The sequence below is a fragment of the Condylura cristata genome, unplaced genomic scaffold (assembly GCF_000260355.1).
Source record: "Condylura cristata isolate star-nosed mole 26May11 unplaced genomic scaffold, ConCri1.0 scaffold00004, whole genome shotgun sequence".
Taxonomy (NCBI): Eukaryota; Metazoa; Chordata; class Mammalia; order Eulipotyphla; family Talpidae; genus Condylura; species Condylura cristata.
The window spans coordinates 31,600,058-31,626,777 of NW_004567105.1; the positions used below are offsets into that span (position 1 = coordinate 31,600,058).

A 26,720-nucleotide genomic window follows, 5' to 3' on the forward strand; every position below is an offset into this window, starting at 1 on the left:
ACAATTGTGGGAATGGGCCAGCCTGGAAACTGGATCCAGGTTCAGTTGAGTTTTGCAGCAAGGACTCCTGAGCAGAGACAAGTTTCAGTGCCAGGCCCTGACAAAGCAGCACATCAGTGACCCAAATAAATAATTAATATTAATTTAAGTTGCTAACTTTTGGGCTAGTTTGTTGTGCAGTAATAGGGAATTGGAACACAGTAAGTACTGGGTGAATTAAATAAAAGAACTTACCTTAACCCCAAAGGCTTTCAAGTAAAATATTTCTATTGGTTTTAAGCCCCCTTGAGTTTTGACAAATTTTGGATTTCCCCAAACTTGGATATGGATGGTTATCTGAAAATGGTTCTTCTTTTGGCAAACAAAAGCTTCATCTGCTGGTGAAAAAGTAAATCCTTTGTCTGTGACAACTTGATAGCCTACATCAGGTCTATAAAAAGAAAAATCAAGGAACCAGTTTTGCCAATAGTTTCTTTTGTTAACAATGATAATATGTAAATATTTCAAGAGAATAGATTGTGCAAAGTGCCTCTTACTAAAATTTAATCAATGATTTCCATGTATGTTTACTGAAAAAAATGTAAATAATGTTTCAAAACACAGCTGGCTCTCAGAATTTTTATCTTTTCAAAAGGAAGATATTCAATTTTTGCCTAATAGAAGCATTGTTTCCTCAGTCTGCCTTATGTTTTCTGGTTTGTGCTTCTAATTTGATTCTACAATATAATAGAAAGAAATAGGCTACAAGCAAAAAAGTCACATGTCGCAGAGTTGTGAAATGTACAAGATACAGTTCCTCTCTTTCCTCCTTTAAGAAAAGGATTTATTGTGATGGACACATGAAATTATATAATGTTACAATGTGGTATTATTTCAATAAGAGGTTTAAAGTTAAAATTAAAAAAAAATAAATAAATAATCCACAAAGAAGTCTCTCAATCTTATCAGCAATGCCACATGCTAGCAGTCAGGTGGTTGAATATTCAGTCAACTGCTGATTATGTGAAAAAAGAGGAAACTGGTCAGAATTAGCAGAAATAGTTTTAAATTGGGTCAATCAAAGCCAGTGAGTCTACAAATTGAAAACCTACTTTCACCAGAGTACAGTCATTTCCTTGTTATGTTCTCACTGGGATATCGCACCGTAATCTACATTGCTGGTTACTTCTGCTGAAAGGAATGATGTGGGGGGTGGGGGGGTGTGACTAATCAGACTTCTGCCTGATTTGATAAATCATTTTCAACAGCAATGCTGTATATGCTTAATGAAATATTAAAGGCTAATAAAAGCAAAACATGAAACAGGCATACAATCAAGTAAAGAGAATATGAAAGTTGAAAACTTCTCAAGTAAGTCTGAAAAGATGGAACTTGAATTTTACTCATCTTCTTTACAGGATCACAAATGGAAAAAAACGAGTACTTAACTGCTAGGCCAGCTTCCCCTCATTTGTGGATCTTCACATCCTGGGACCTCAAGTTAGATGACTGCCATTGAATAGACAACATAATGTTTCTAAATTTTCCTCTAATTCTACAGACAGAAAATACTAATGGGCCTCTGGAAAAATAGTTTCCATGTTCTTTGCAAGTTAAGCATCTGACCCATGGATCAAGTCACAGGGCTATTGATTACCCTCAAGTAGCCTATCAGTCAAAGTCTCTACACTCACTTTGCCCACCAACAGCAACAGGAAAATCCATTGAATGAAGGATTTAATAAGACCATCAATCTTACGGTATCTGGAAACTTTATATTGACTCCAGTTTCTAGAACTAATCTGCTAATTTGCTCATCTAAAGGTTGGATGGATTGAATTGTATAGATTTTACTGCAGAGGGTAATAAGAGCTGTCTTGGTTGAGAAGAAAGGAAGTGTCTTTTGTGATATTCTATGTTTCACTGTCAAAAACTCTGAAGGAAGAAAGTAAGATTTACAGTTCAGCTATGAGCCTTAACTTGAAATTTCAGGACTACTATAAACAGAAACTGAACACCAGTCTCTAGTTACAGAAATCTATTTATCTAAGAAGAGCCATTCTGTTTTGATATCTAAAGTTAAATATAAAATCAACTAAACTGACTTTTTAAAGGCTCCGTTTAACATAGTATTTAAATATCACTCAGAAAAAAAAAAGATTTGATAAATCCTCAATGTTCTAACTTTATTGCTTTAAGTAATTTAGGAAAATTATTTGTAGCAACTTAGATATAATAATCTAAGAAGAGATGAGTGATTTTCTGTCTCAATGAATAGTGAAACCAAGATGGCCTGAAGTCTAACCCTGATAAATATTGCCTTCCTTTTTTCTTATAAAAAGTGAATTGCAGCTAAGCATTCAAAATAAATCTTACTCTATACCTTTGGGTTCATTCCATTCTTGTACTTTTTTTCCAGATCAGTGGAGCATAGATAGGCTGCTCAAATAAACTTAAAAAAAAAAAATACTTACTCAAATAGGAAGAGCAATAGCAGTTACCTTGAAAATGTTATCAACTCAACTGCACAGGGCTGGGAAGCATTAAAGTCTTTAATTAAGATACTGTGCACATGTGTGACAATTTCACACCTCAATACTGATGTTTAAGATTGAATATGGAACACTGCCCAAAAGATAACCAAATTAAGGCTAAAACTCAAAATAAGACCAGTGGGCCCATAATTTCTTTTTCTAATTGCACATAGTGGCAAAGACAGAGGTTGTGAGACGTCAATAAAACAATTAGCAGTTCATGTTTTTCTGCCTCTTATGAAACACACCAACTCCCAAAGTCAGTTTTAACTCCCCAGATTTGTGTCTGAAGGAAAAAACTTCCTCCTTCTAGATCACCCAATATAAAAGTACTAGTGATAAGTTTTGCACTTAAAGAAGCTACATTTGAATTTGGAAAATACCATGAAGACCCTCAAGTTTATAGCTCATGTTTCTGATTTCATATTGTATTTATTTCTTGACAGTCCTACTCTTTAACTATTAACACATTTTAGTACTTCAAGAAAACATTTAAAAAACTGAAAATTGTACACTTATGTTAAGTAAATTATTCCTAAGGAATAAAGAGAAGTCTTAAAGGATAGTTCAAAGCAATAATGCATAAGTTCACATTTATTCCTTCCAACTATCATATTAAAAGCAGAAGATAAAACTTCTCAATTTAATGATATTTTATAGATTTGACCTTAGTCTCTAATACAAAACCACCATTAATTATGATGGCTGTACAACAGTGACAGTGAACTTAGCAATACCGATTCAAGGCATAGAGATTGGAAGGGGTGGTGCTAGTGGCTAACAATTTAAATGTCCCCAAAATTATTTCATGAATACATAAATTAACATCAGGGTTAAATGTTAATGACTTAGGAAATCTCCTCTTGCCACGTTTAGTTTAAATTGGACATGTGAGCACTCCTGGTGGTGCAGCAGGTTAAAGCACAGCACTGAAGCTGGCCACAGCCGCTTCAGCACAAGTTCAACCCCAGCCCCAGAGGTGACCCACATGGCGTGGCAGACCTCTCCTGACCCGCCCACTGCTCCCCTCAGCAGTGTACTTCATCGATCTGCCTGTTCTGCTCCCCACTCTGTCTCTGGTGAATCCTCTCACGGCCCCTGCATCTCTGGTCTGTACCCCAGTTCTGTATGCATAAATAAATAAATCTTAAAAAATAAACAAATAAATTGGTCATGTGATCTCAGAAACCGTCCTTGTCCCTCCATCATTTAGTGGGTAATTATAATATGAAAGAATTACAAATTTGGATTCTTAGAGGCTGGAAACTCGTACCCCAACTATTCTCTTTTTTCAGACAGTTTTTTTTAACATTTACTTATTTATGCATACACAACTGGGGTACAGGCCAGAGGTGCAGGGGAGGTGAGAGGCTTCACCAGAAGCAGAGTGGGGAGCACAACAGACAGATCCACAAGGTACACTGATGAGGGGAGCAGCGGTCGAGACAGGAGAGGTCTGCCACACCATGTGGGTCACCTCCCAGTGTAGGGGTTTGAACTTGCACTGAGGGGCTTGAACTTGCACTGCAGCTAGCTTGCAGTGCTGCGTTTTAACCCACTGCGCCACCAGGGAGGGTTCCCCCAACTATTCAGTCAGGATGCCAAAAATGAAGAGGAAGACAAACCCTTTCTCAGTGTCTCCTCCTACTGGATCAGGGATGGCATCTAAACCCACCAGGCACGGATTTTGTTCTGAGATTCAGCACGGCTTTCTGCCCTTGCTTTCTAGCCACCAAAGAGCAGTCTAAAGCCACTTACAATTTTTCATAATTTGCATTTAGTAAACTGTGCCATGGGGCACTCTGGTACGGTTGCCATCTCAGAAGAGGAGAGCACCGGTCTTCAGGTATCACGTTCTGTCTCTCACTGTCATGGTCTTTCTCTTCAAGGCTGTGATTCCTACTTGTCACTGCAAAGAAACAGGTGTGTTAGTCCTTCCTCCAAGGCTGTTTCCCACACTCCCACGCAGACTCTTTGGGCGAATGCCACAAACGCATAAGTGGCTCTGTGGGCAGAGTGAGCATCGGGATGTAGCATGGGTGAGGTCAGCTGGGTTTCCTCACCTGCAGAGAACAGGTTGGGATCAGTGGTCTTTGGGATTCAATAGTGGGCACTTGCTGGAAACTTTGCCTTGGGGATCTACCTTACTTTCTCCATAGCATCACCTCACTTTCAGACTGCATGATTCCAATAGAGTCTCCTCCCAGGCCCAGAAATGTAGGGGGCCCCGATTCAAATCAAAGTACAGCAGATCTTCAAATACCACCACGTCCTGCAACAGCGTCTCCTTATGACACTGATGAGTGAAAAATGTTGCCAAAACAGAACAAGATGACATCATTTGAGGATCTGACATTATACAAGGATCTGCTTTAGCTCAAGGTAGCAGTTTCCAGGAACGTACTGGCATTAAGGAGGGCTGACGGCACAGCGTTCCCGTGCATCATCAGTAGCTGCATCAGAGGGACACAAGGTCCACCCAGTCCAAGAGGAGTGGCCCCCAGAGTGCATGGCGAAGATGCTGACTCCTTTCCATGGGGCTTGAACCTGCAAGATGCATCCCTAAGAGCAAGAGCAGCTGGCACCCTATTGGGACATGAGGGAAAGCCTGTCTGGGAATGAAGCCAGCGCAGCAGAAGGCAGCATGAGGCGAAGGGTTCCTGCTTCTGACGGGTGATGTGAGTTCCGGGACCCAGTCCTAAGCTCTTGGGTCACAGGAGCCAACAAATCCCCTCGTTTTGTTTGTTTACTGCCTGCTCGTGGCAGTTTGAGGTTTGCTTGTTTGCTTCTTTGTTGTTGTTAATTACAACAATACATTTTAATTTGTTACAGTTCCCTGGTGGCACCAAGATTGTGCTGTCCAACTAGCTTTTGACCTTAGATATTTATTCACTTAGTGCACTTAGTGTCTTTTTTTTTTAAAGATTTATTTGTGCATACAGAACTGGGGTACAGGCCAGAGGCTCAGGGGCAGCGAGAGATAGAGACAGAGACAGAGTGGGGAGCAGAACAGGCAGATCGACAAAGTACACTGCTGAGGGGAGCAGCGGGAGGGTCAGTGGAGGTCTGTCATGCCATGTGGTCACCTCCGGGGCAGGCGGGAATCGAACTCATGCAAAGTGGCTTTGGCTTCTTAGTGCTGTGGTTTAGCCCACTGCGCCATCAGGGAGGGTCTCACTTAGTGTCTTAACTGCAAAACAGAAATTAGAACACACACCCTGTCCATCTTGGAACATTACACAGAGAATATAACAACAGAATGGAAATTCAGAAGCTAAAGCAAAATATCATATTGCTGTATGTATTAACTAGGTGAAATTACTACTTTCAATGTTAAAAATGGTCAAAAATAATTTCACATGGGTAACCTACTTTTTTCCATGGCTCTTGCAAGTTGTCTAATTTAAATATGCCTCCGAACTTTATGATTCAACCAGATAATTTTTTATGCAGATTCTATCTGTATGTCTGTTGTTTCACTTTTCTCCCTGACATGGGAAGTGAGAGGGAAATACTGGGTGAGTAAGGACAGTTACAGGTTGTAAATAAGGCAGAAATCTGACCCTAACTCTTGCAAAGTGTGCCTTCAGCCCACGGGTTTTCTTTCACTCATAGGACTTCCTTTCTTTAAGCTTCCATTGAAAATTTCCTAAACTAAGTAGCGAAGATGCTTTGAGTTGCTTTTGATCCTAAATGTCATACAAAAGGTGTTTTTCCTAGGTACAGATCTTGCCTTCCACAATTCTCTGCTTAGACCAAATTCAGAGGAGACAGAAACTAGTTCTTTCACCGCTCTGTCTCTCCCTCAATGGAGAGAGAATAAAGGAAAGTTAAGATCTTGGAGTTCAGAGTCAAACAGACGTGGGTTTGAATGATACATTAAGGGAAATGGTTTAACATCTTTGAGATTCAGTTTCCTCATCTGCAACCTGGGATCGACACAACACTCCCTGAAGTTCAGTGAATAATGTCTCTAAGTGCTTCACGCTGTGTTAGCCACCGGGGCCTGGTCACCATCACATTTTGCTTGTTTCAGCTTAGGTGTCTCAGTTAGTCCTTAGAAACTATGTAAAATACTTTTGTTCTTGGCCCTCCCTGGTGGAGCAATGGATTAGGACGCAGCACTGCAAGCTAGCCACAGTCACTTCAGTGCGAGTTCGATCCCCGCCCTGGAGATGACCCACATGGCACAGCAGACCTTTCCTGTCTCACCTGCTGCTCTGCTCAGCAGCGTACTTCATGGATCTTCCTGTTCTGCTCCCCACTCTGTATGGTAAAGCCTGTACCTCTGGCCTGTACCCCAGTTCTGTATGCATACATAAATAAATCTCTTTAAAAATACTTTTCTTCTGATGATGGGACACCCAAGGGGATTGCAACTGAGTTGGAAAAATGCACAAAAATATGTAAAAATAAACTAATAAAAAATACTTTTGTTCTTGGCTTCCATGTGAAATAACTAACACTGTGTGCCTGTGCCAATAGCAGCTAACTTAGATCCCTTCTCCCCCAGGCATAGAAGAGAGATCAAGGTTCCCCGGGAAGCTGCCTCAGACCCACTGCACATTCCCCGACGTACTGGTGGGGAGGGCAGAAGTGGGCAGGAAGCACTGTCCTCAGGGATAAAGGCTGAAAAAGCTAGTTAATCCAGATGCCATGTTGTCAGCAGCATTTCCCACGGTTGCAGCAAGGCCACTGGGGCAGTCCCTGTAGCAGGACATCACCGTCTTGGTCTCCATGTGAGCTGGAAATCAGCCAGTGAACCCCGGGGTTAGGACTCTATCCACAGGCCCACACTGACATTCCAGGCACAAGTCTGAGCCCAACACTGGGCCATGATTATTAAGTACTAATGCTAATACCTACTAATCCTGAGTGTCCTTTTTGTGTCCCAGGCACACACAGTATCTCATAAACTCTTTAACTCAACTTCAAAGTAAGGCTCCCTTTTTTTCAATAAACTTTCTCTATGAAAGTATAATATATATGTAGAAGTACACCCAGATTATTAGTACACAGTTTGGTACTTTTTTAAAAGATTTATTTATTTATGCATTTATTTATTTATGCATTTATTTATTTATGCATACAGGAACTAGGGTACAGCCCAGATGTGCTGGGTGGCAGGGGTGGAGTGTGAGAGGATTCACCAGAGACAGAGTGAAAACAGAACAGGCAGAGGTACTGAAATACACTGCTGAGGGGAGCAGCAGGTAAGGCAGGAGAATTCTGCTGCGCCATGTGGGTCACCTCCCTGGCCAGATATCGAACTTGTGCTTCAGAGGCTGTGGATAGCTTCTTAGTGCTGTGCTTTAACCTACTGCACCATCAGAGAGGGTCCAATTTGGTACTTTTTAATAAAATGAATTATGCTGTGCAACTACCACTTACTGAAGAAATAAGCTACTCCTAGCACTCCAGAAGACACCCTTCAGCTCCCTTCTAGTTACTACAGTCTTTTGGCCCCCAAAATAACTATTCTGAAATTTAACACTACAGAGAGGGTTATAACATATAACAATATAGTATGTATTCTTATTGCTAACTCCTTTTGCTGAAAATCTTGTGCTAAAGATTCATTATTATTGCATCTGGCAACTGTTTGTTCACTGTCATTGATGTATAGTACTGCATTGTATTAATACACCACCAATTTTTCCTGCCCTTGATGGCCATTTGCATTATTCTTATACACCTCTTTTAACAGCACAGGTGCAGATTTCTGTTAGGTATATTCCTAGCATGGAATCACTGGGTTGTAGGATATGCCATAGGAGAAGCTACTGATAAGATTTACAAAATGGTTGTGAAGATTCTTAATCACAATTAGTAAACATGAAGGTTTACAATGAGGTTTAAGGACTTAAAAGAACTTTCCCAGTATCACAGTTTTTAAATGGAAGAGGAAGGATTCAAATCTTCCTCTCCTTTCATGTTACAGTGAGGTTTTTATTCAGAACAGAAGAGAGTGAAAATATAAAGGCAGCAAATTGCCCAATCCCAAAACTTTGTTGAAACATCTTTCAAAAGTTATCCTGGTATGTTACCTTTTAAAAATGAGTGAGGTGGAAATTATGATTCCTATTTGACAATTAAGCAAAGTAAAACTTCAAATGTCCATGTGTTGTTGGAGAAATGAGATATATTTTACCCACTCTGCAGAGTGATTTCAGCCAGTGCCCCTCTCACTGGAGCCAAAGGTCATTATGGTAAAGGTGAAAACCCCATTGATATTTAAGGTTCAAACCACAGGAGGTCATGAACACTCATATTTAGGGTTCAGGTCATGTGGGACTGAAACCCTCTCTTATTTGGGATCCAGACCATCTAGACATAGGAACCAGCAAGTAGGAAGCTGCTTACCAGTTAGTTGATTTCTCTTAGCTTAGCAAGATTTTACACTTGCTCATGGTAACCCATTAAGTCTACACAGAAACCCACAAATGGGGATCTTGAGACTTTTGTTTGAAGGTTAACTGCTTGGTAGAATAGCACCATAAAAGCCTTACTGATTGATATAGAACACCTTCTATCAAAAATCCTGCCTATAAGATGGGCATAAATTGCTCTTTCCCCGACTCATATACCTAACAGAAGTTTTTGCCTTTCATCTTTTTTTTTTTTTTTTCCCTGAGAACTTGCTCATTTTCATTCTGGAACTGTTGTCTGTAGCCAATTATCTCTAGGCAGTTTTTAGGATAGGATTTAAACAAGGGATTCAAGATTTCCTATCTGTTGGGATATTTCAGTTACATTTCCATGGCTGTTCTCTGGAGAGGGTGAAAAATCAATAACCTCTCCAGGAACAGACAGCAGAAAACCATCACAGGATGGAACTTAACTCTGAACTGACCGGGGTGATCTGAAAGCAATCTGGCGCATGAGCAAACTCAGGTTTGGGGGACTTGCCCAGTCCCTTCAGGGAGCTGGCACATCTGTGGGAAAGTGAACAGATGGTTCCCTCATCTGGCTAGGAATTTTCTCAGCCTTCTGTATTTGAGGATCAAAAGGAAGCTGCAGGCTGGATGCAAGGATCCCAGAAGAAAATAGAATACACTAATGTAAGAAGGTGAACCAGAAGCTCAATATTATCCAAAAAGGAAGCTTTAACTAGTGTTGTCTTCTTGGATTAAATACAAAGCATCAGGCATCTGTAGCTGTGATGGACCCATGGATGAGAAGTTGTAAGAGTTTTACTTTATGTAAGAGTCCTGCACAGTGCTACCACAGCATTCCGCGGGGTGGGGGAGTTTGGGAGGTGATGTGAGACCTGGCTGAGAGAGTGAAGTCATCACCCACTGAAAGACACACCCCTCCCCCCCGACACACACACACACACACACACACACACAGTCAGGCTGCAGCTGAGTCAGACATCCCTGAAAGCACCAGCAGTCTGCGGGGTGCATGTGGCTGTGAAGGTCAAGGGAGAAACTCAAGTGGGTGAGAAGGCCATGTACCTCTCCTTTCTTTAAATCGCTGCTATTTAGAAACAACAGTGAGAGGGAAAGACCAGCAGGGACTTTTTGTCAAGCTGATGCAGTGAAATAGAAGGTGTGACTTGGTACACTGCATTTGAGGCGCTATTCACAATGCTACCTTTGAGCATTTACAGTGTCTCCTAGAATTGCCATGGAATATCCAAGTCACCATCACAGCGTATACTCAGAAAATTCTAATATTCAAGGCTTCAGATTCAATGAAGCCAATTTTGTTCTAACTAGATCAGGTCTCTCAGTAAAAAACATGATGTGTCAGGCCCTCCCTGTTGGCACAGGGAGCTAAAGCCACTTCAGCATGAGTTCAATCCTTGGCCCCGGAGGTGACCACATGTAGCGGCAGACCTCTCCTGGCCCACCTTCTGCTCCCTTCAGCAGTGTACTTCATCAGTCAGCCTATTCTGCTCCCCACTCTGTCTCTGGTGAATCCTCTCACTGCCCCTGTACCTCTGGCCTGTACCCAGCTCTGTATGCATAAATAAATAAATCTTTTTAAAAAAAAATGATGTGTCACATATTATGTATTTCAAAAACCAAGACAGGCTGACCACTTACCATCAGAGAACTCTGCTGAAAGATATCTAAACTAATTTTACAAAATTTCAAAAATTTCCTCAACACCTCCTAAATTGAAGCAAGTGCTAGGGAAACTCAACTTTCTCTCCCTACCTCATGGAAAAGCCAGTCCTCTGGTGTGCCTTTCAGACCACCTCATGACATCAGTACATTGGCATCACCTGGGAGCTTTTAGGATTACAGAATCCCAGACTCTTGCATCATGCGTACCATATAGAATCTGCATTTCACTAAGCTCCCCGTGTATGCACCCTGATTAGAAAGGCTTTCACTGAATGACATATGGGCATGGCCAGAGAGCTCTTGAAGGAGCTGCCTCCTCATGCAGCTTCCCCAGGCGTGGAGCCTGGGTTTTCCGAAACACATTGCCTCTGGATTTGAAGTCACTTGTTCCTCATCACCTTTAGACACAGAGAATGGTGTCTTTTCCTGGGAGTGCCTGCATGATCTCACCTAAGACTTCAGGAAGCATGTCAAGAGGGAGGAAATTAACTCTCAGACCCAATTACTGCTATTCTACAACAGGAAATAATTTTGGAGAGCTGCTTCAAGACTGATAAAAAGCTTTGACTTAGGGACATCCCTGGTGGTGCAGAAGTTAAAGACACAGTGCTGTCAGGCTGTTGCCTGCCACTGCAACAGGAGTTTGATCCCCTGGCAGGGAACTGACCCACATGGCACAGGAGACCTCTCCTCTTGCACCGCTATTCCCTTCAGCAGTGGATTTCAATTGCCTGTTCTTCTCCCCACTGTCACTGGTGAATCCTCTCACACCCCATACACATCTGGCCTGAGCCCTGTTTATTGTACACATAAATAAATCTTTTTAAAAAATTAAAAAGCTTTGATTTAATAGTCAAGGCAGTGCCGGGTCCCGGTTGCTCACTTGGCCTGCAGCAATGGGCCCACATGGAGTCTTTCGAGGCTTCGAACTCCTCTGTATACTTTCTCTTCTTGGTTGGTGGCAATGAGACTCTAAAGCAAAACAAGGCCAAAAGTTAGGATTCCATTTTTCCCTCTACTTTAGAGTAAATTAGTTTTAATTCCCCAGGTCTCTTCCTTCAACCTTCATAAGTCTAAGTCTGGGTGGTTAAGGTTTCGTGAGCCTCACGAGTCTGCAATACCAGGCTGATGCCTGGACCGGAGAAAGTGAAGAGCTCTGTTTCATGAACCCTACTTGTCTGTCTTCCTTTCACTATCTTATGGGTCTGAGATACACCTTGAAAAATAAACTGACAATATTTCAAAGGCATTGTACTCATTGACATAGAGAAGATATAGACATAAAGACATACATTTTACACCCCTGAATTTTTTCTCACATGTAATTTCACCACAATTTTTATGACTCTTACTCTCCTTGCTTGCTATTTTCTAGATCCAGAGAAAGGATGAAAGAGAAACAGGATCATCCCCAGGAGAGGGGGTGTTCCAGGTTCCCTGCTCCACCCCAGGAAGGGTAGAGCTGAGCGGGGAGGGGAGGAAGCTGGAAAGGAGGCTGGAGAAGGAGGGAGGAAGGAGGGAGAGCCAGAAGGCAGCTGGGAGGAGGCACAAGGAGCAGAGATGTGTGGAGAAGCTGCACTTGCTTTTTGGTCCTGGACTGGTTGAAACAGATGTGGGTGAGACACCCGCAGGGAGGTTAACAGTGGCAGTTTTTTTCTCGATTTTGATTTTGCTCCTGCCCCAGACATCCTGGGCCCCTTTTGCCTCTTGCCTATGGGTCCCCACCAAGAGGTGTCTTAGACTTGCTGCAGGCTTTCAAGCCTCTGGGGCCCTACTTTGTCTGGCTGGGAATTTACCCACAAGAGGATGATAACATCAGGTGCTTCATTTGAGAGCTTTATTCTTCCCCTTTCTGTACTGCACACTGAATATATTCGAGCAGCTTTCCATTAAAGGTCTTACACACTTGAATATGTTTTGTCTTGTTGTAGAAGATGCCAGAACCTATGTAGAATGGACAAGTTTAGGGGTTCGGGAATGCCCCTCTCCCTGCCCTGTAACAAAGGGGAGAAAAATCGGAAGAGGAAGGAAGACAGATTAGTTAATGCTTGATGGACATATTTTTCTGAGAGCTCCTTGAGTGGTCTAGGTGCGGCTGCACATATAAGTAATGCTTCCTCCATCGCCTGACACCGCCCTGTATGTTTCTGATATTTTAACTTTCCATTAAATGAGGTGCTGGGTTTAGTGGATTTTAATTAAAAGATCGTCTTAAGCCCAGATAACTGGGGTCCTTGCCCCGTCCGATCCATGTCTCAACACTGCCATCTCCTGGCCAGGACTCCAAACTCATCTCCCAGCACAGCGCTGCTGGTCGCCCAAGGAGCCCTGGCTTTTCACCACTAAGCTTCTGGCCCTTTACCCGGGGCTGTAGCACAGCGGCTCTGAGTGGTAACAACAACTTCTCCCCTGATGAGCAGGCGTGGGCTGGTCCTGAGGCGGCGCGGGGTGCCGGACGTTTGGGTAGCAGTTGTGTAAGCTGCTGTGTACAAGGTCAGAGGCGCTCACTTCCGAGGAGGTCTGGGGCAGGTGAGCTCCCGGTACAGCTGTGGCATGGGGAACAGCAGCTGGAGTGGTCCGGGCGGCAGGTCTCCGGGACAGGCGGCAGGCACCTGGGCAACACACTGTGAGAAGGGCCTCTTGCTCGCCACCCAGAGTCCAAAAAGAAGAGGAGCAAGTAGATGCCAGCTGCGTGGGAGGTAACGCACACTCACCTTTGACCTGTGGAGCAGAGCAGGTATCTGATGTCGAATAGGGTGGGGTATCGGGGAGCTGGCGTTGCCTGCGGATTAGAGACAGGTATTGCTTTGTTGCTGTACCCAGCGTTAGTGGGAGGCAGCCCTCAGGGCAGAGAACCCACAGAATGGTTCCACATGCTTCAGGGGGCAGAAGTCCCACGGGCAGAGTCAGTGTCCTGCGATAGCCCAGTGGGCTTTGAGTCAAACAGACCTGGGTTTGAGTCCCAGCTCGCCTCCTTCCTAGCTGTGTATCCATGAACAAGTGCTTAGCCTCTCCAGGCCTCTGTTTTTTCACCTACAAAACGGGAATAGCCTTTATGCCTTCCTCAGAGCACCACCGTGAGAATTAAATGAGATAATGTGCATAAGGCCCGGGAGAGTGTTCAGTAAAGTTTAATTAACATTAGCATTGCGTCTTAACATTCTCAGTGCACTTACACCTGAGGGTGACACGTACTTTACTTACTACAGAGTGAGCTAAAGCAGTACAAAAATTCACCACTGCATTAACATGAACATCTGTGCTATGGAATCCTAAAGTTTTGGAAAGGAGTTTAGTGGATTACAAAAAAAAAAATTTTGTATTTCAAGATCTGGGGTGAGGGAGGGAGGAATGCACAACTTACCTGTCTTATACATTGAGGTACAAGGGAAATTTTATTTAAAAAAAAAAGTGACACCATGAAAATTGGATGAAAACCTCTGTTCCAAAAAACCAGCATATTCTCTATGGCTCTGAAACTGTGATCCTAAGAACCACAGCCTCCACCTGAGTCTCTTGCTTGGAGGACACCATGATTTCCTTGTTTGATTAAGATTTCAACACCATACAATAAAAAAAGAAGTCTGTCTTTCTCACTTACTAGGAAAGTTCTGTTTTCTCCACCAATTGTTCTGTTCTATTTTATTGACTTCCTACTAATAAGGGAAGAGAGAATATACATGTACCTTTCTCTAAAATCTCTACCCAAATGAAAGTAAAGCAATAAAGAGACGTAAACACCAACATGACGTAAACAAACAGAACATGAGCAGAGTCCAGAAAAGACCATATTTTAATAACATTGTGACAGAAATAGGGTGGATGGTAACTGAATTAGCAGAAAACAAAAAGCAAAAACAAGACTACTTGGGAGTGGTAAAGGGAAGGAGGAAGCAACAGGAAGTTATCCAATTTGAATACAATACTAGAAAAGCTCAGGACTTGGGAGTCCCTGGGAGTTTCTAATTCAAGGGTAAAAATAGAAATAAAAACAAAAGACTTGAGGGCTCTCCCAGGTGGCCTAGCTGGTGAAAGCACAGCACTAAGAAGCTAAAGCTACTTCAGCATTAGTTCAACCCCTGCCCCAGAGGTGACCACATGGTGTGGCAGACCTCTCCTGACCCGTCCACTGCTCCCCTCAGCAGTGTACTTCGTCAGTCAGCCTGTTCTGCTCCCCACTCTGTCTCTGGTGAATCCTCTCATCACCCCTGCACCTCTGGCCTGCACCCCAGTTCTGTATGCACAAATAAATCTTTCAAAAAAAAAAAAAGACTTGATTGAAAGTTTGACTAAAAATAATCAAACCTTAAAACTTGCAGAGTCAAGCAACTACCTCGATCATCCCAAAAGATAAAAGATTTACACCCTAGAGAAATGGAACCAGGGAGCCTACGCAGCTGCTGAACTAAAAAAGGGAAGGATTAACTAAAAGTCCAAGCTCTTGTGAACCCTTCTTCATCTCTGCTTTTCAGGACTTGATACAGAATTGCTGCAGTGAAAAACGGAAAGATAGTTCTCCAGAAAAAATGGATGTTGTCAGGGGGAAAAGTGATATTTTGAAGTCACTCAAAGCAACAGCAAGTCCCTGGCTAATCACTCTACAGTGAAAACCACCCTTTGAGAATAATGGCCTGCACACAGAACTTCTGAAATAGGAACAATGAAGGACTAGACATTTTCTGAAAGCCTTTCACATTAAAGATAGAGATCAAATAACCAGATAAATAAGAGGTACAGCTATGAACATCTGAGAATTCTTTGTTTAAATCTACCCAAAGACACTGGAAAGTAAGTAAAAAGATTCTGGAGGGATATTGAAAGTTGGAGGAAGATAATGGCATTGACATCTGTTGCTGACAAACACTGACGGCTTTTAGCCAGTTGAAGGTAGAACCACAAAAAAGATAAAACCCCAATAGAAATCCACTATTTTCTGGCCTAAAGAATCAGAGAACAGCATCTGGGACAAACAAAGTTGCCAAAAGTGAAAGAAAGACAGAAAAGTCACCCCCAAATTCTGTGAATAAATTGTAGTCAGGTGTCCAACTGCTTCCTAAGTCATCATTAGTGTGGTGGGTTCATGAAACAGCCCACTCTAAGTAAAAATGACTGAACTGAAATGAGCTACTACCCAAGAGATGGAGTTTACAATTTGAGTGTAAGCAAAGTACTTGCCTGAGGCCTTCCCTGGTGGCGCATGGGGTTTAAGCGCAGCAACGTGAAGCTTTCTGCTGCCACTGCAGCATAGCATAAGTACAATCCCCAGCCAGGCCAGAGAGGTGACCCACATGGTGCAGCAGACATCGTCTGACCAGTCACTGCTCCCCTCCGCAGTGGATTTCAGTAGATCTGCCTGTTCTGCTCCCCACTCTGTCTCTGGTGAGTCCTCTCACCCCTCACCACCCCACACCCCTCTGGCCTGTACCCCAGTTCTTGTAAACATAAATAAAATTAAAAAAAAAAAAAAAGTACTTGCCCAGTGAAACCAAAGCATACACTTTTCAGAAGAATGTAAAAGAATCCAAACATTCACAGTGTCACAATTAAGAATTATTAAACAAAGAAATGTTAGGGGGAGAGAAAATATCTTGAAGGAACACTACAGTATAGATTTTGTGGATTTCACCCCCTACTCCAGTCACGGAAACTACAACTCCTAGAAACACCAAGGGTAGAACCAAGCAGCCATTTTGAGACTTTTGGTGATATATATATGAGGGAGACATGGCGAGCTGAAGCTCTCTCTCTCCCTTGGCCCGGTGGCTGGTGCCTGGTAGCTTGGCTCTTGATGAGCTTTCAATGCACTATTGTGGTTCCAAGTCAGAAGACCTGGTAGGATGCTCTAGTTAACTTATTCTCTCTCTTTCCCTGGGTTGTTCCTTTTCTTTCCCCTTTGTAAATAAAACCATTATTGACCCTGTTTGTGTGTGCCTGCAGTGTAATTGAATGTTAAGTGCATGAGTGAGGACGCACAGAAAGACAGAAAAAGAGGGCCCTGCCTCACAGAAAAGAACAGTCACTGAGCGCCAACCTGGAGATGACCCAGGTGTTGATCACCCAAGGGGGTTAAACAGGTATTATAAACTAAGCTGGATACAATAAAGGAAGCTTTGCTTATAACACATTTTTTTAAAATAGAAAATCTCTATATAAACTATTGAAAGAACTAAATGTACATTTATAATTTAAACTATTGGAAAACAAAATAAAAATATTTTTAAATCACTGTATGGTGTTAGAGCAGAATTTGAAGACAGATTAATAAGTAGCATTCAATCCAAAGAACAGAAAGGAAAAAAAAAATAGGGATTTAAAAAGAGAAAGAAAGACTCATGGACCTGTAGAGAGGATCAAGCAGGAAAGAATTATTAAAACTGGGACAGTCACTAACTTCAGGAGAAGTATTGGTTTTAGAAGTGTCTCCAGGTTGCTAACACCCCTACAATCACCATATCAGGAATCCTGGCAATGTACATTAGACTGTTTTTGGCCTTTGTACTCTGAAATTGCCCATTATGCTACAGGGATTTCCATAAAGTGGACCTAGAAAGTGACAGACACACCAGGTCACCCCTGAAGAGGCCATCTCTGCCCCTAACTTCTACAGATGATATAAATATCAAGAGAGTCTAAGCTGCTATTTTAAAAAGTCCTGCACGATACATTCATTTCATTTGTTTGAGCCACTAAGTCACAAGCTATTTCTTGATCACAAAACTTATTTTTTTCCCTCACAGCATCTCCTGAGATTAATTTTACACACAGCACTTAGGGATCTCTGTTTTACAGGGTCAATACTTCAGTTTTTTAACTATCTGAAATCTGAAAATTAGCCTATGAAATTCAAACCGATTCTCACCAATTTTGTAGCTTTGTGGTCTTTTTGATAAAGAGTTGTCTTATATTTTATAAAAGTATAATTCATATATCAGTATCATAGGGGAAGGAATTCTGGATCTGTATTAAACTCAGGACTTATTAGCTGTGAGTCAGGCCAGAAAATCTGTATCTCAGGACTTCTGTAGGGAATGCAACTACTCTACAGAAGAAGCCTCATATTTAGAAATATTCAACATATGGAGTATTTAAGTAGGCTGTACAGATGTAACAATCATTGTACCAGCCCAACAATCCCAGGGTCATGGACCGGACCTGTTTCTACCTGTTTCTCCCCTCTGGTTTTTACTGCAGCCCCACTTACCTGCATGAACCTAAGCAATTTTTATCTAGCAATGACAGATTATCTGATCATAGGACTCTTCTTTAATGGATGTGAACTCTGACAATCCTTGTTAACTATGGTTCAAATCCATCTGACTCATACCTTTTGGCAGGTAACTTTAGCAACATTAATGTATATACCTGAGGTTCACAGTCCTCCAGTATGTCTTCTAAAGTATGCATTAATCTAAAAGCAATGCGTAGAAGAAAGGGCACAGACACATTTTAATCAGTGTTGGCACATCTTGACCTATGGCGACTACTTAACCTGGTTGCTCCTCAGCCTATATGCCTACCCATCTGTAAAATATGGAGAAGAATGTGGCTATTTAGCATAGCTGGTGAGAGAACAAAATGTACAGAATCAAATAGGTAACTAAGTAAGTGAATCTGTAGGGTGCAAAGAGCAATACCCAACATTTGGTAAATGCTCACCAATATTACCATCCACTGCGCACCCTTCCCAGCAGACTGGGTGAAATGAGAGCAGTGTGAGGGCAGACACAGAGGCAATTAGCATCTGGGTAAAGCCCATGCAGTGCTTTGAGCCAAACAGCTGGCTCAGTGTGAACTCAAATATTTGGGGCAGGAAAGGGGTGAGAGTTGGGGGTGAAGGTAGGGTGTGTGTTTGTGTGTGTAGCTTGCAAAACCTCCTTTATCACATGGTCAAAGTATGTTTTTGTTGGCAAAGGGCAGCAAGAGCCAAGAACCAAAAGTATCTGCAAATAGTCTCCCCATTGCTATTGAGATTCAGATCTAGTTTCACCGTCTTTCATGGGAGACAGTGGCATTTATAGTATGCCAGAGGGTGCTCTATAACATACAAGAAAGGACAGACAAGGGAGAGTGAACTTGATAAAGTGATAAAAACTATTCAATATAAGCTGAGTGAAAAAAATAGAATTATCTGAGTCATAGGGACCTTGTACAATATCAAAGATCTAACATTTGTACTATTGAAATTCTAGGAAAAAATACATTGGTAGAGAAAAATAAATTTTGGAAAACTTCTCAAATGAAGTTAAAAACATAGCTTTAACGATTTGAAGAGTTGAGCTATTCTGAAACAGAATAATCTCAAAAAAAAAAAAAGTCACGTCCATTCCAAGTCATAGCATAACAAAACTGCTGAAAACCAAAGATAAGTAAAATATTTTGTAGCTAGAGAAAAATGAGATATTATTCACAAGGGAACAATGAGCCATATACGATTTCTCATGAGAAACTATGAAGGTTAAAAACAGCACGTCAAATTTTTTACAGTGCTAGAGAAAAAAGAATTTATCAATAAGGATTCAAAAACCATAATCATTCTTGAAGACTTTGCCTTCCTTTCATGGTAATAAATAAAAGAAACACAAAAATCAACAAGGATATAGAATTCCTGAACAATAATGTCAACCAACTTGACCTAACTAACATTTATAGAACACTTTCCACAACAACAACTGAATGCACATATTTTTCCAAGTTTACATGGAACCCTCACTTAGATAAACCATATCCTGGTTCTAGTCTAAACATAAAGCAAACCTTAATAAAATTTTTAAAAATTAATATCCTGTAATATGTTCTCTGCCCATAATGGAACTAAAGTAGAAATCAGTAACAGAAAAATACATAGATAATTCTCAAATATTTGGAATTTGAATACAACTCCTGCAACAACCTATCAAACAGGATATTTCATGGAAGAGTGGAAAATATTTCAAGCTGAATATAAATAAAATTAAAATATAGCAAATCAAAAAACGACAAGGAGGAAAACACGTCATACAAGGAGGAAAATGTATAAGCATTAGATACTTAATTAGACCACAAAGAATGTTCTCAAATAAAAAATTCAAATCTACTCCACCTTAAGAAACTGAAGTGAATTAAACTCAAAGCAAGCAAAAGATGGAAATAATAAGAGTAAAAAATCAAAGAAGTTGAAAACAAACACAGTAGAGAAAATGAATAAAACCAAAAGCTGCTTATTTGAAACAATCAAAAAAGTTCAGAAATAAGGCAATATCTGCTCTCATTACTTCCCTAGTTGATTTTGTATCAAAAATCCTATCAAGTTCAATAAGGTAAGAAAAAGTATCAAATAACATACATTTTGGAAATGAAGTCATACAACTGTCCCAATTTGCAAATGACATGATCATCAACAACAACAAAAAATATTCCAAGAAATGTTTCTTTTAAAGTTTAAATGGCTTCATCAAGATTGCAGGATCTAACCCTACAGATGAAAGTCAATAATATATCCATGTATTAACAATGAATAGTTGAAGCCTAAAGCTTTGGAAATTACTTATAATAGTTATAAATATGAGTAATTAAAAATATATACTAGATTTGTATGCTGAAAACAAAACTGTAAAAGAAATTGAAGAATTCCTAAATAATAAATATACTATGGTCACCAACTTTTGAATGAAACCTCAGTTTTGTTATGATCTCAATTCTCTTCAAATGAATCTCTAAACTTAATGAAATACTAATTAATATCCCAGCATAACATATAGATTACGAGTTGATTCTCGGATATATGTGGGATGTCAGAGGAACTGACATAAGCAGAACATTTTGAAAAAGACCAAGCTATAGTATTTAAACTGTATGATTTTAAAACTTATGATGAAAGTACATAACCAAGAGAGTATGACAGTAGCAAAATGACAGGAATATACCTATGACACAGAATAAAGTATGGATTAAGAGCCACACGAATGGGACTCCCTGATGCTGCTGATAGTTCCATAACCAATCACAGAGCTGACCCACATGGCGCAGCAGACCTCTCCTGTCTCACCCACTGCTCCCCTCAGTAGTACATTTCAGTAGATCTGCCTGTTCAGTTCCCTGCTCTGTCTCTGGTGAATCCTTTAACACACCCACCCACCTCTGGCCTACACCCCAATTCCTGTATGCATAAATAAATAAATCTTTAATAATAATAAAAAAAAAGATCTGGCCTATCCCGGTGGCATAACAGCAATGCAAGCTTGCTGCAGCCGCTTCAGTACAAGTTCGACCCCTCCACATCCCACCACCCCCCCCCAGGTGATCCACAGCGCGGGCAGACCTCTCCTGTCTTGCCCGCTGCTCCCCTCAGCAGTGTACTTTCGGTCTGCCTGTTCTGCTCCCCACTCTGTCCCTGGTGAATCCTCTCATCGTTCCTGTACCTCTGGCCTGTACCCCAGTTCTGTATGCAGAAATAAATCTTTAAAAAGAAAGACCCACTCAAACATGATCAACTGACTTTTTACAACAGTGTAAAGGCAATTCAACAGAGACAAGTTATTCAACAAATGACTCTAATAATTGAACATCTCTACAAAAGATCTCAAACCTTAGAAAAAATTAATTCAAAATCGATTACAGATCTAAATGTCAAAACTGTAAAATTTTAGAAGGAAACATTTAGGAACTTAGGTTAGGGAATATCGATATTTCTTAAATATAAAGCACAAATCATATAAGAAAATTAGTCATCATCAAAATTTAAAACCTCTGTTCTAGAAAAGTTGCCTGTAAGAGAATGAAAATATGAGACACAGACTGGAAAAAATTTTTCACCAATCACATATACAACAAAGTTTTGTTTTTGGGGGTTTTTTTTTAAGATTTATTTATTTATTCATACAGAACTGGGGTACAGGCCAGAGATGTGGAGGGTGAGAGGATTCACCAGTAACAGAGCGGGGAGCAGAACAGGCAGATCGACGAAGCACACTGCTGAGGGGAGCAGCGGGCGGGTCAGGAGAGGTCTGCCACGCCATGTGGATCACCTCCAGGGTGGGGATCGAACTCATACTGAAGTGGCTTTAGCTTCTCAGTGCTGTGCTTTAACCCGCTACGCCACCAGGGAGGGCCACAACAAAGTTTTTATATCCAGAATATTTAAAGAATTTTGTAGACTCAATGTAACCAACTCCAATTTTTAAAAGTGGGCAAAATAACTGAATATTTCTGGAAAGGAAATGTATGACTGATGAACAAGAGCATGAAAAGATGCCCAACATCATCAGTTATTAGGAAAATGCAAAGTAAATCACTAAGAGATACCACTATAGAAGGCCTTTCTACTACGGGCTCATTAAAATAAAAGTATTTAAACTAACCATGAAGAGAATTGGATGTGTCACACAACTACCTTCTAACAACACTGAGGCAAAACAATATGACCACTCTAGAAAATTTAGCATTTTTTTTTAAATGAAGCTTCTATTTATATGACCCAGCGGTCTTTATCCTATGTATTACCCTAGAGCAATTAGAACTCTTGATCAAACAAAAACCCATGTATGACTATTATAGGAGCTATTCATACTTGCCAAAACATGGAAATAATCCAAATGTCCTTGAATGGGTGACTGGATTAACAAACTGTGTAACAACCACTCAACAGAGTCTTTCTCAGCAATAAAAAGGAATGAACTGTATGATCAAAGACATTATGCTTAGTGAAAGCAGATTCAAAATATTAAATACCATCTGGTTCTCTTTATGTAACATTCCAGAAAAAGCAAAACTACAGGGGTAGAGAACAGATCAGTGGCTACCAGGGCTCAGAGTAGGTGGCGGGTTTAGCCACAAAGGGGAGACAGAAGGGAAATGTTTCAGGTGAGGAAATTACTGTGGTGTTATTCACGGAATAACTAGGAATCTGTCAAAATTCACAAAACTAAATACCACAAAATTTGAATTTTACTGTATATAAACTATATAAAGTAAAAAATGAGTTTCTATTTCAGAAATTAAAGACATAGAAAACAATTAAGAATATAACTTTAAATAAAATCCAGTTCTTCAAAAGATCAAAAGAACCAGATAAACTTCTTGCCAGATTGAGCAAGAAAATTAACCAGAAATTACTAATATCAAGAACAAATAAGTTTTACCAACATTAGAAGTATGCCAAGAATTGCAAAGATTTATAAATTAGTTAAAATGGACACATTCATTGAAAGACATATACTAAGCTAGTACTACTAATAGAGAACTTGAATATCCCCAGGTTTATTAAAAATATGGGAAGGGAAGTCTCTTCCTAGAAAGCAAGCGCCAGGGCCAGTTTTCGGCACTGGTGAAATCTGACACAGGTTTATAGACAAATCATAACAACTCCATCCAATTTCTGGAAAACAAAAGGTTAAGTAACACTTCCGGGTGCATTATTTCCTAAGTTTAAAAATATTAAATGGAGGGCTCTCCCTGGTGGCGCAACAGTTTAAAGCACTATGAAGCTCTCCAATGCCACTGCAGCACAAGTTCAATACCCGGCCAGGGAGCTGACCCACATGGCGTGACAGACCTCTCCTGACCTGCCCGCTGCTCCCCTCAGCAGTGTACTTTGCCAATCTGCCTTTTCTGCTCCCCACTCTGTCTCTGGTGAATCATCTCACCCACCACACCTCTAGCTTATACCCCAGTTCTGTATACATAAATAAATAAATCTTTAAAAAAAAAAATCAAATGGAGAGCAATGTTGTCATTACTTACAAGGTCCCCAAGTCAAAGTCATTGCCCAGGAACTCCTCCAGCAGACTCGTATCCAGAACTGGGTTCTCCAGAGTGTCACTGGCTCCCTGAGCTGCAAAAACAAATTGAAAATCTTGAGACTCAGGAAGATCCCATTAAGGCTAATAATAATTAAAGATCATTAACTGCTTGCACCCGAGATCTTCAAAGCACTTGAAGGGCATGATGCATTTACTGAGAGTGTGAGCTTTTCTCCCATTCAAATCTTTTCTCCAGGAATCTCTGTAGATGTCACTCTCCTCCCAACAGCCTTCCCTGGCTCTACAAAATCAGCTTAGGTCTTCCTAAACTATGTACTTCTGTTAACACTGTGGATTTAGTCTCATTACATTGCTTTCTTTTGTTTTTGTCACCCTCTCTAAAGGGAGGGACTGTTACTGTATTCTTAGGAATCTATGGTAGAGAAAAAGCAGCAATAAATATTGGATGGATAAATGGACATATGGATGGTTGGGTGGGTAGGTGGGTGGATGGATGGTTGGACAAGTTATTTCCAGTTAAGGTCAACATGACGTTCAGTATCTTGCTTCACATTTTTGTTAGATTCCCCAAAATATAACACAATAATTCTGGCTAGATATTTAAGAGGAAAAAAAATTGGGATCATTTTCCTGCTTCCATACCAAAAGATCTCAGCAAGAAAGCAGAAATGAATATTCCTATGATCTTTGTAGAAAAGTCATTTTTAAGTTCGACTATCCCTTTGGTTTCCCTGTAAGTTCTTTTTATTCTGTTAAATTCAAATAAAATAAACATTTTGTAGTAAATTTAGTATTTAATTAAGTAGTAATGTATGGTAAGATCCATTTCTTACAAAATTTTTTCTGTCATCTACTTTTCAATCTTTCCATCAATCCAACTAGATGTAGCTATTCACAGAGAGGTGAAGTTATATTTCACTGCTACTGACACTGATGAAATGACAGGATTTAGAAAGACTTACCATTCCAAAAAATTCCTTATTATACATTTGGAAAAATGCTTTCCACAATTTTGCTAACAAATTTTGATTTCAAAATGATTTCTAAGGTAAAAAATAACAAATTCCCAAAATCGTCTCATAAATAAAGTCTAAATCCCCACAGCCCATGGGTCATGCTTTTAAAACCTAACATGATAATTTCTCCACAATTTTTACATTTCTGGAACACAGAGCATGGAAAGAAGAAAAGCATCCAAATTCTTTTTATGTAGCCAACATAAAACTCTTGCCAAAAGCTGAAAGGAATGAGACACATAAAAAAACCAGACTGATATTATGAATCCTAAATACAATTTCTAACACAAATAAACATTTTTATCCAGAGAATTCATCAAGGACCATAATGGTGACTTTCATAAGAGGACCATCACAGAAGTTATATACAAAAAAACTTTGAAATTCAAAAAACAGCTACTTAGAAAATGTAGTGCAGAAGAGTACCATTATAATAGAAATACTATTTCTAGAAATAAACTTACTGAAATAAAAAGGAAAAAATCTAAAATTTTGTCTCATAATTAAAAGAAAACTTTAAAAATGAAAGCATATTTTGTTTGGATAAAATGGGCAATAGTGTAAAGATGCAAATGTTCATAAATAAATCTATAAATTAAAAATGTCCACAATAAAATTTTCTTTTAAAAAATTATTCTAAAGTGTTTATTTAAAAAATAATAATGTGCCCTCCCTGGTAGCACAGCGAATTGCTATACCCTCATTACCTTGCCCTTTTTCTGACTCCGCATGAATTCCATCCCCCCCTGCCCCAGAGGTGACCACATGGCGCGGCAGACCTCTCCTGACCCCTCAGCAGAATACTTTGTCAGTCGGCCTGTTCTGCTCCGTACTCTGTCTCTGGTGAATCCTCTCACCACCCCTGCATCTCTGGCCTGTACCCCATTTCTGTATGCACAAATAAATCTTTAAAAAATAAATAAGAATAATAATGTAAAAATACCCAGGAAAAATAAAATAAAATGATTGCCTGGCTTCTGCCTTAGAAAGCCTTCTTGAGAGCAAAAATCACTCTTCTCTGACTGGTTGCTGTACCCTCATTATCTTGCCCTTTTTCTGACTCAGAGTTCACAGTCAAACAATATTTACTGAATGAACTAATGAATGAATGTCTTCGCCAGCAGCCCTGGACTGAGGATCCTGGACAAAAAAAGGTGACCAAGGTGGGATTTGCTCTCTATTCTGCACACCTTCCTTTACACTAGACAAATTCTCAGGTTCCTGGGGAACACAGTAAGTCCCCCAGCAACACAGGGACCTAAAATCTGAAACCAGCTTCCTTGAGCACAAGGGCACTGAGTTAGCCTTTGTCTTACCCCAACAGAGCCTTCACTGTGCTCTACCACCAGCTCCAGGAGCCATATCTGGAAACAGTGTCCAAGGATTAAAGGAAGGCAAGCCTGTGCCAAAAGCAGGGGGAGCCAGGCTCGCAGGAGTCAGTCTCTCAGCTGCCATGGAAAAGCAAACACAGAGGCTGTGGTGGTAGGTGTGTTGCAATAACAGCACCTCAAGGAGGGTAGGGAGGAATCCCACAGCACTAAAATGCAAATAAGGTAAATCCATGTGTATTCAATTTTAAAAATCGATTCAAAAAATTTTTAATTTACCAAGTTGCTGCATGTAAGAAAAAAAGGAGGCCCTCCCTGGTGGCGCAGGGGGTTAAAGCACAGCCCTGAGAAGCTAAAGCCGCTTCCGCATGAGTTCGATCCCCGCCTGCCCCGGAGGTGACCACATGGCGCGGCAGACCTCTCCTGACCCTCCGCCCGCTCCCCTCAGCAGTGTACTTCGTTGATCTGCCTGTTCTGCTCCCCACTCTGTCTCTGGTGAAGCCTCTCACCGCCCCTGAGCCTCTGACCTGTACCCCAGTTCTGTATGAACAAATAAATCTTTAAAAAAAAGAAGGAAAGGAAATGTACTGAGCTCATTGTGCCGACACTGCACAGCAGGGTGTAATCTAAGGCCAGTCCCAGCCCCATCCTGTGTGGTGCACTTTGTTGTGAAAAAGTACTTTGAGGGAAAACATGGAATCAACCCAAATGCCCAAAAATGATGATTGAATTAAAAAGATGTGGTACATTACAACTGAGATGGAAAAAGGCACAAAATGAAGTAAAAAAAAAAATCATAATATTAAAAAAAAAAGTGGTAAAGCTACACAATGGAATATTACTCAGAAATCAAAAAAGATAAACTCATGCGTTTTGCAGCAACATGGATGAAACTGGAAGGGATCATGCTTAGTGAAATAAGCCAGAAAGAAAAATACCAGATGGGTTCAGTCATAGCAGGAGTGTAAGGGATCAGAAAAGTGGGGCGGGGAAGGGGTGAAGCACTTGTAATAAAGAAAAAAACGAAAAACAACGAACAGAACTATAA

The 26,720-nt window shown here is 40.6% G+C and overlaps 1 protein-coding gene across 1 annotated transcript in view; it reads right to left on the bottom strand.

Moving 5' to 3' along the window:
- The window catches only part of MYRFL (myelin regulatory factor-like), a 100,436-nt gene that overhangs the window by 52,128 nt on the left and 21,588 nt on the right, over nucleotides 1-26,720 (bottom strand). Inside the window, exons 2-7 of the mRNA XM_012735147.1 lie at nucleotides 23,309-23,399; nucleotides 13,306-13,373; nucleotides 12,954-13,203; nucleotides 11,475-11,563; nucleotides 4,272-4,422; nucleotides 235-430 (exon numbers count right to left, since the gene is read on the bottom strand). Coding sequence (XP_012590601.1) covers nucleotides 235-430; nucleotides 4,272-4,422; nucleotides 11,475-11,563; nucleotides 12,954-13,203; nucleotides 13,306-13,373; nucleotides 23,309-23,399 — 845 coding nt within the window. The remainder of the gene's footprint in view (nucleotides 1-234; nucleotides 431-4,271; nucleotides 4,423-11,474; nucleotides 11,564-12,953; nucleotides 13,204-13,305; nucleotides 13,374-23,308; nucleotides 23,400-26,720) is intronic.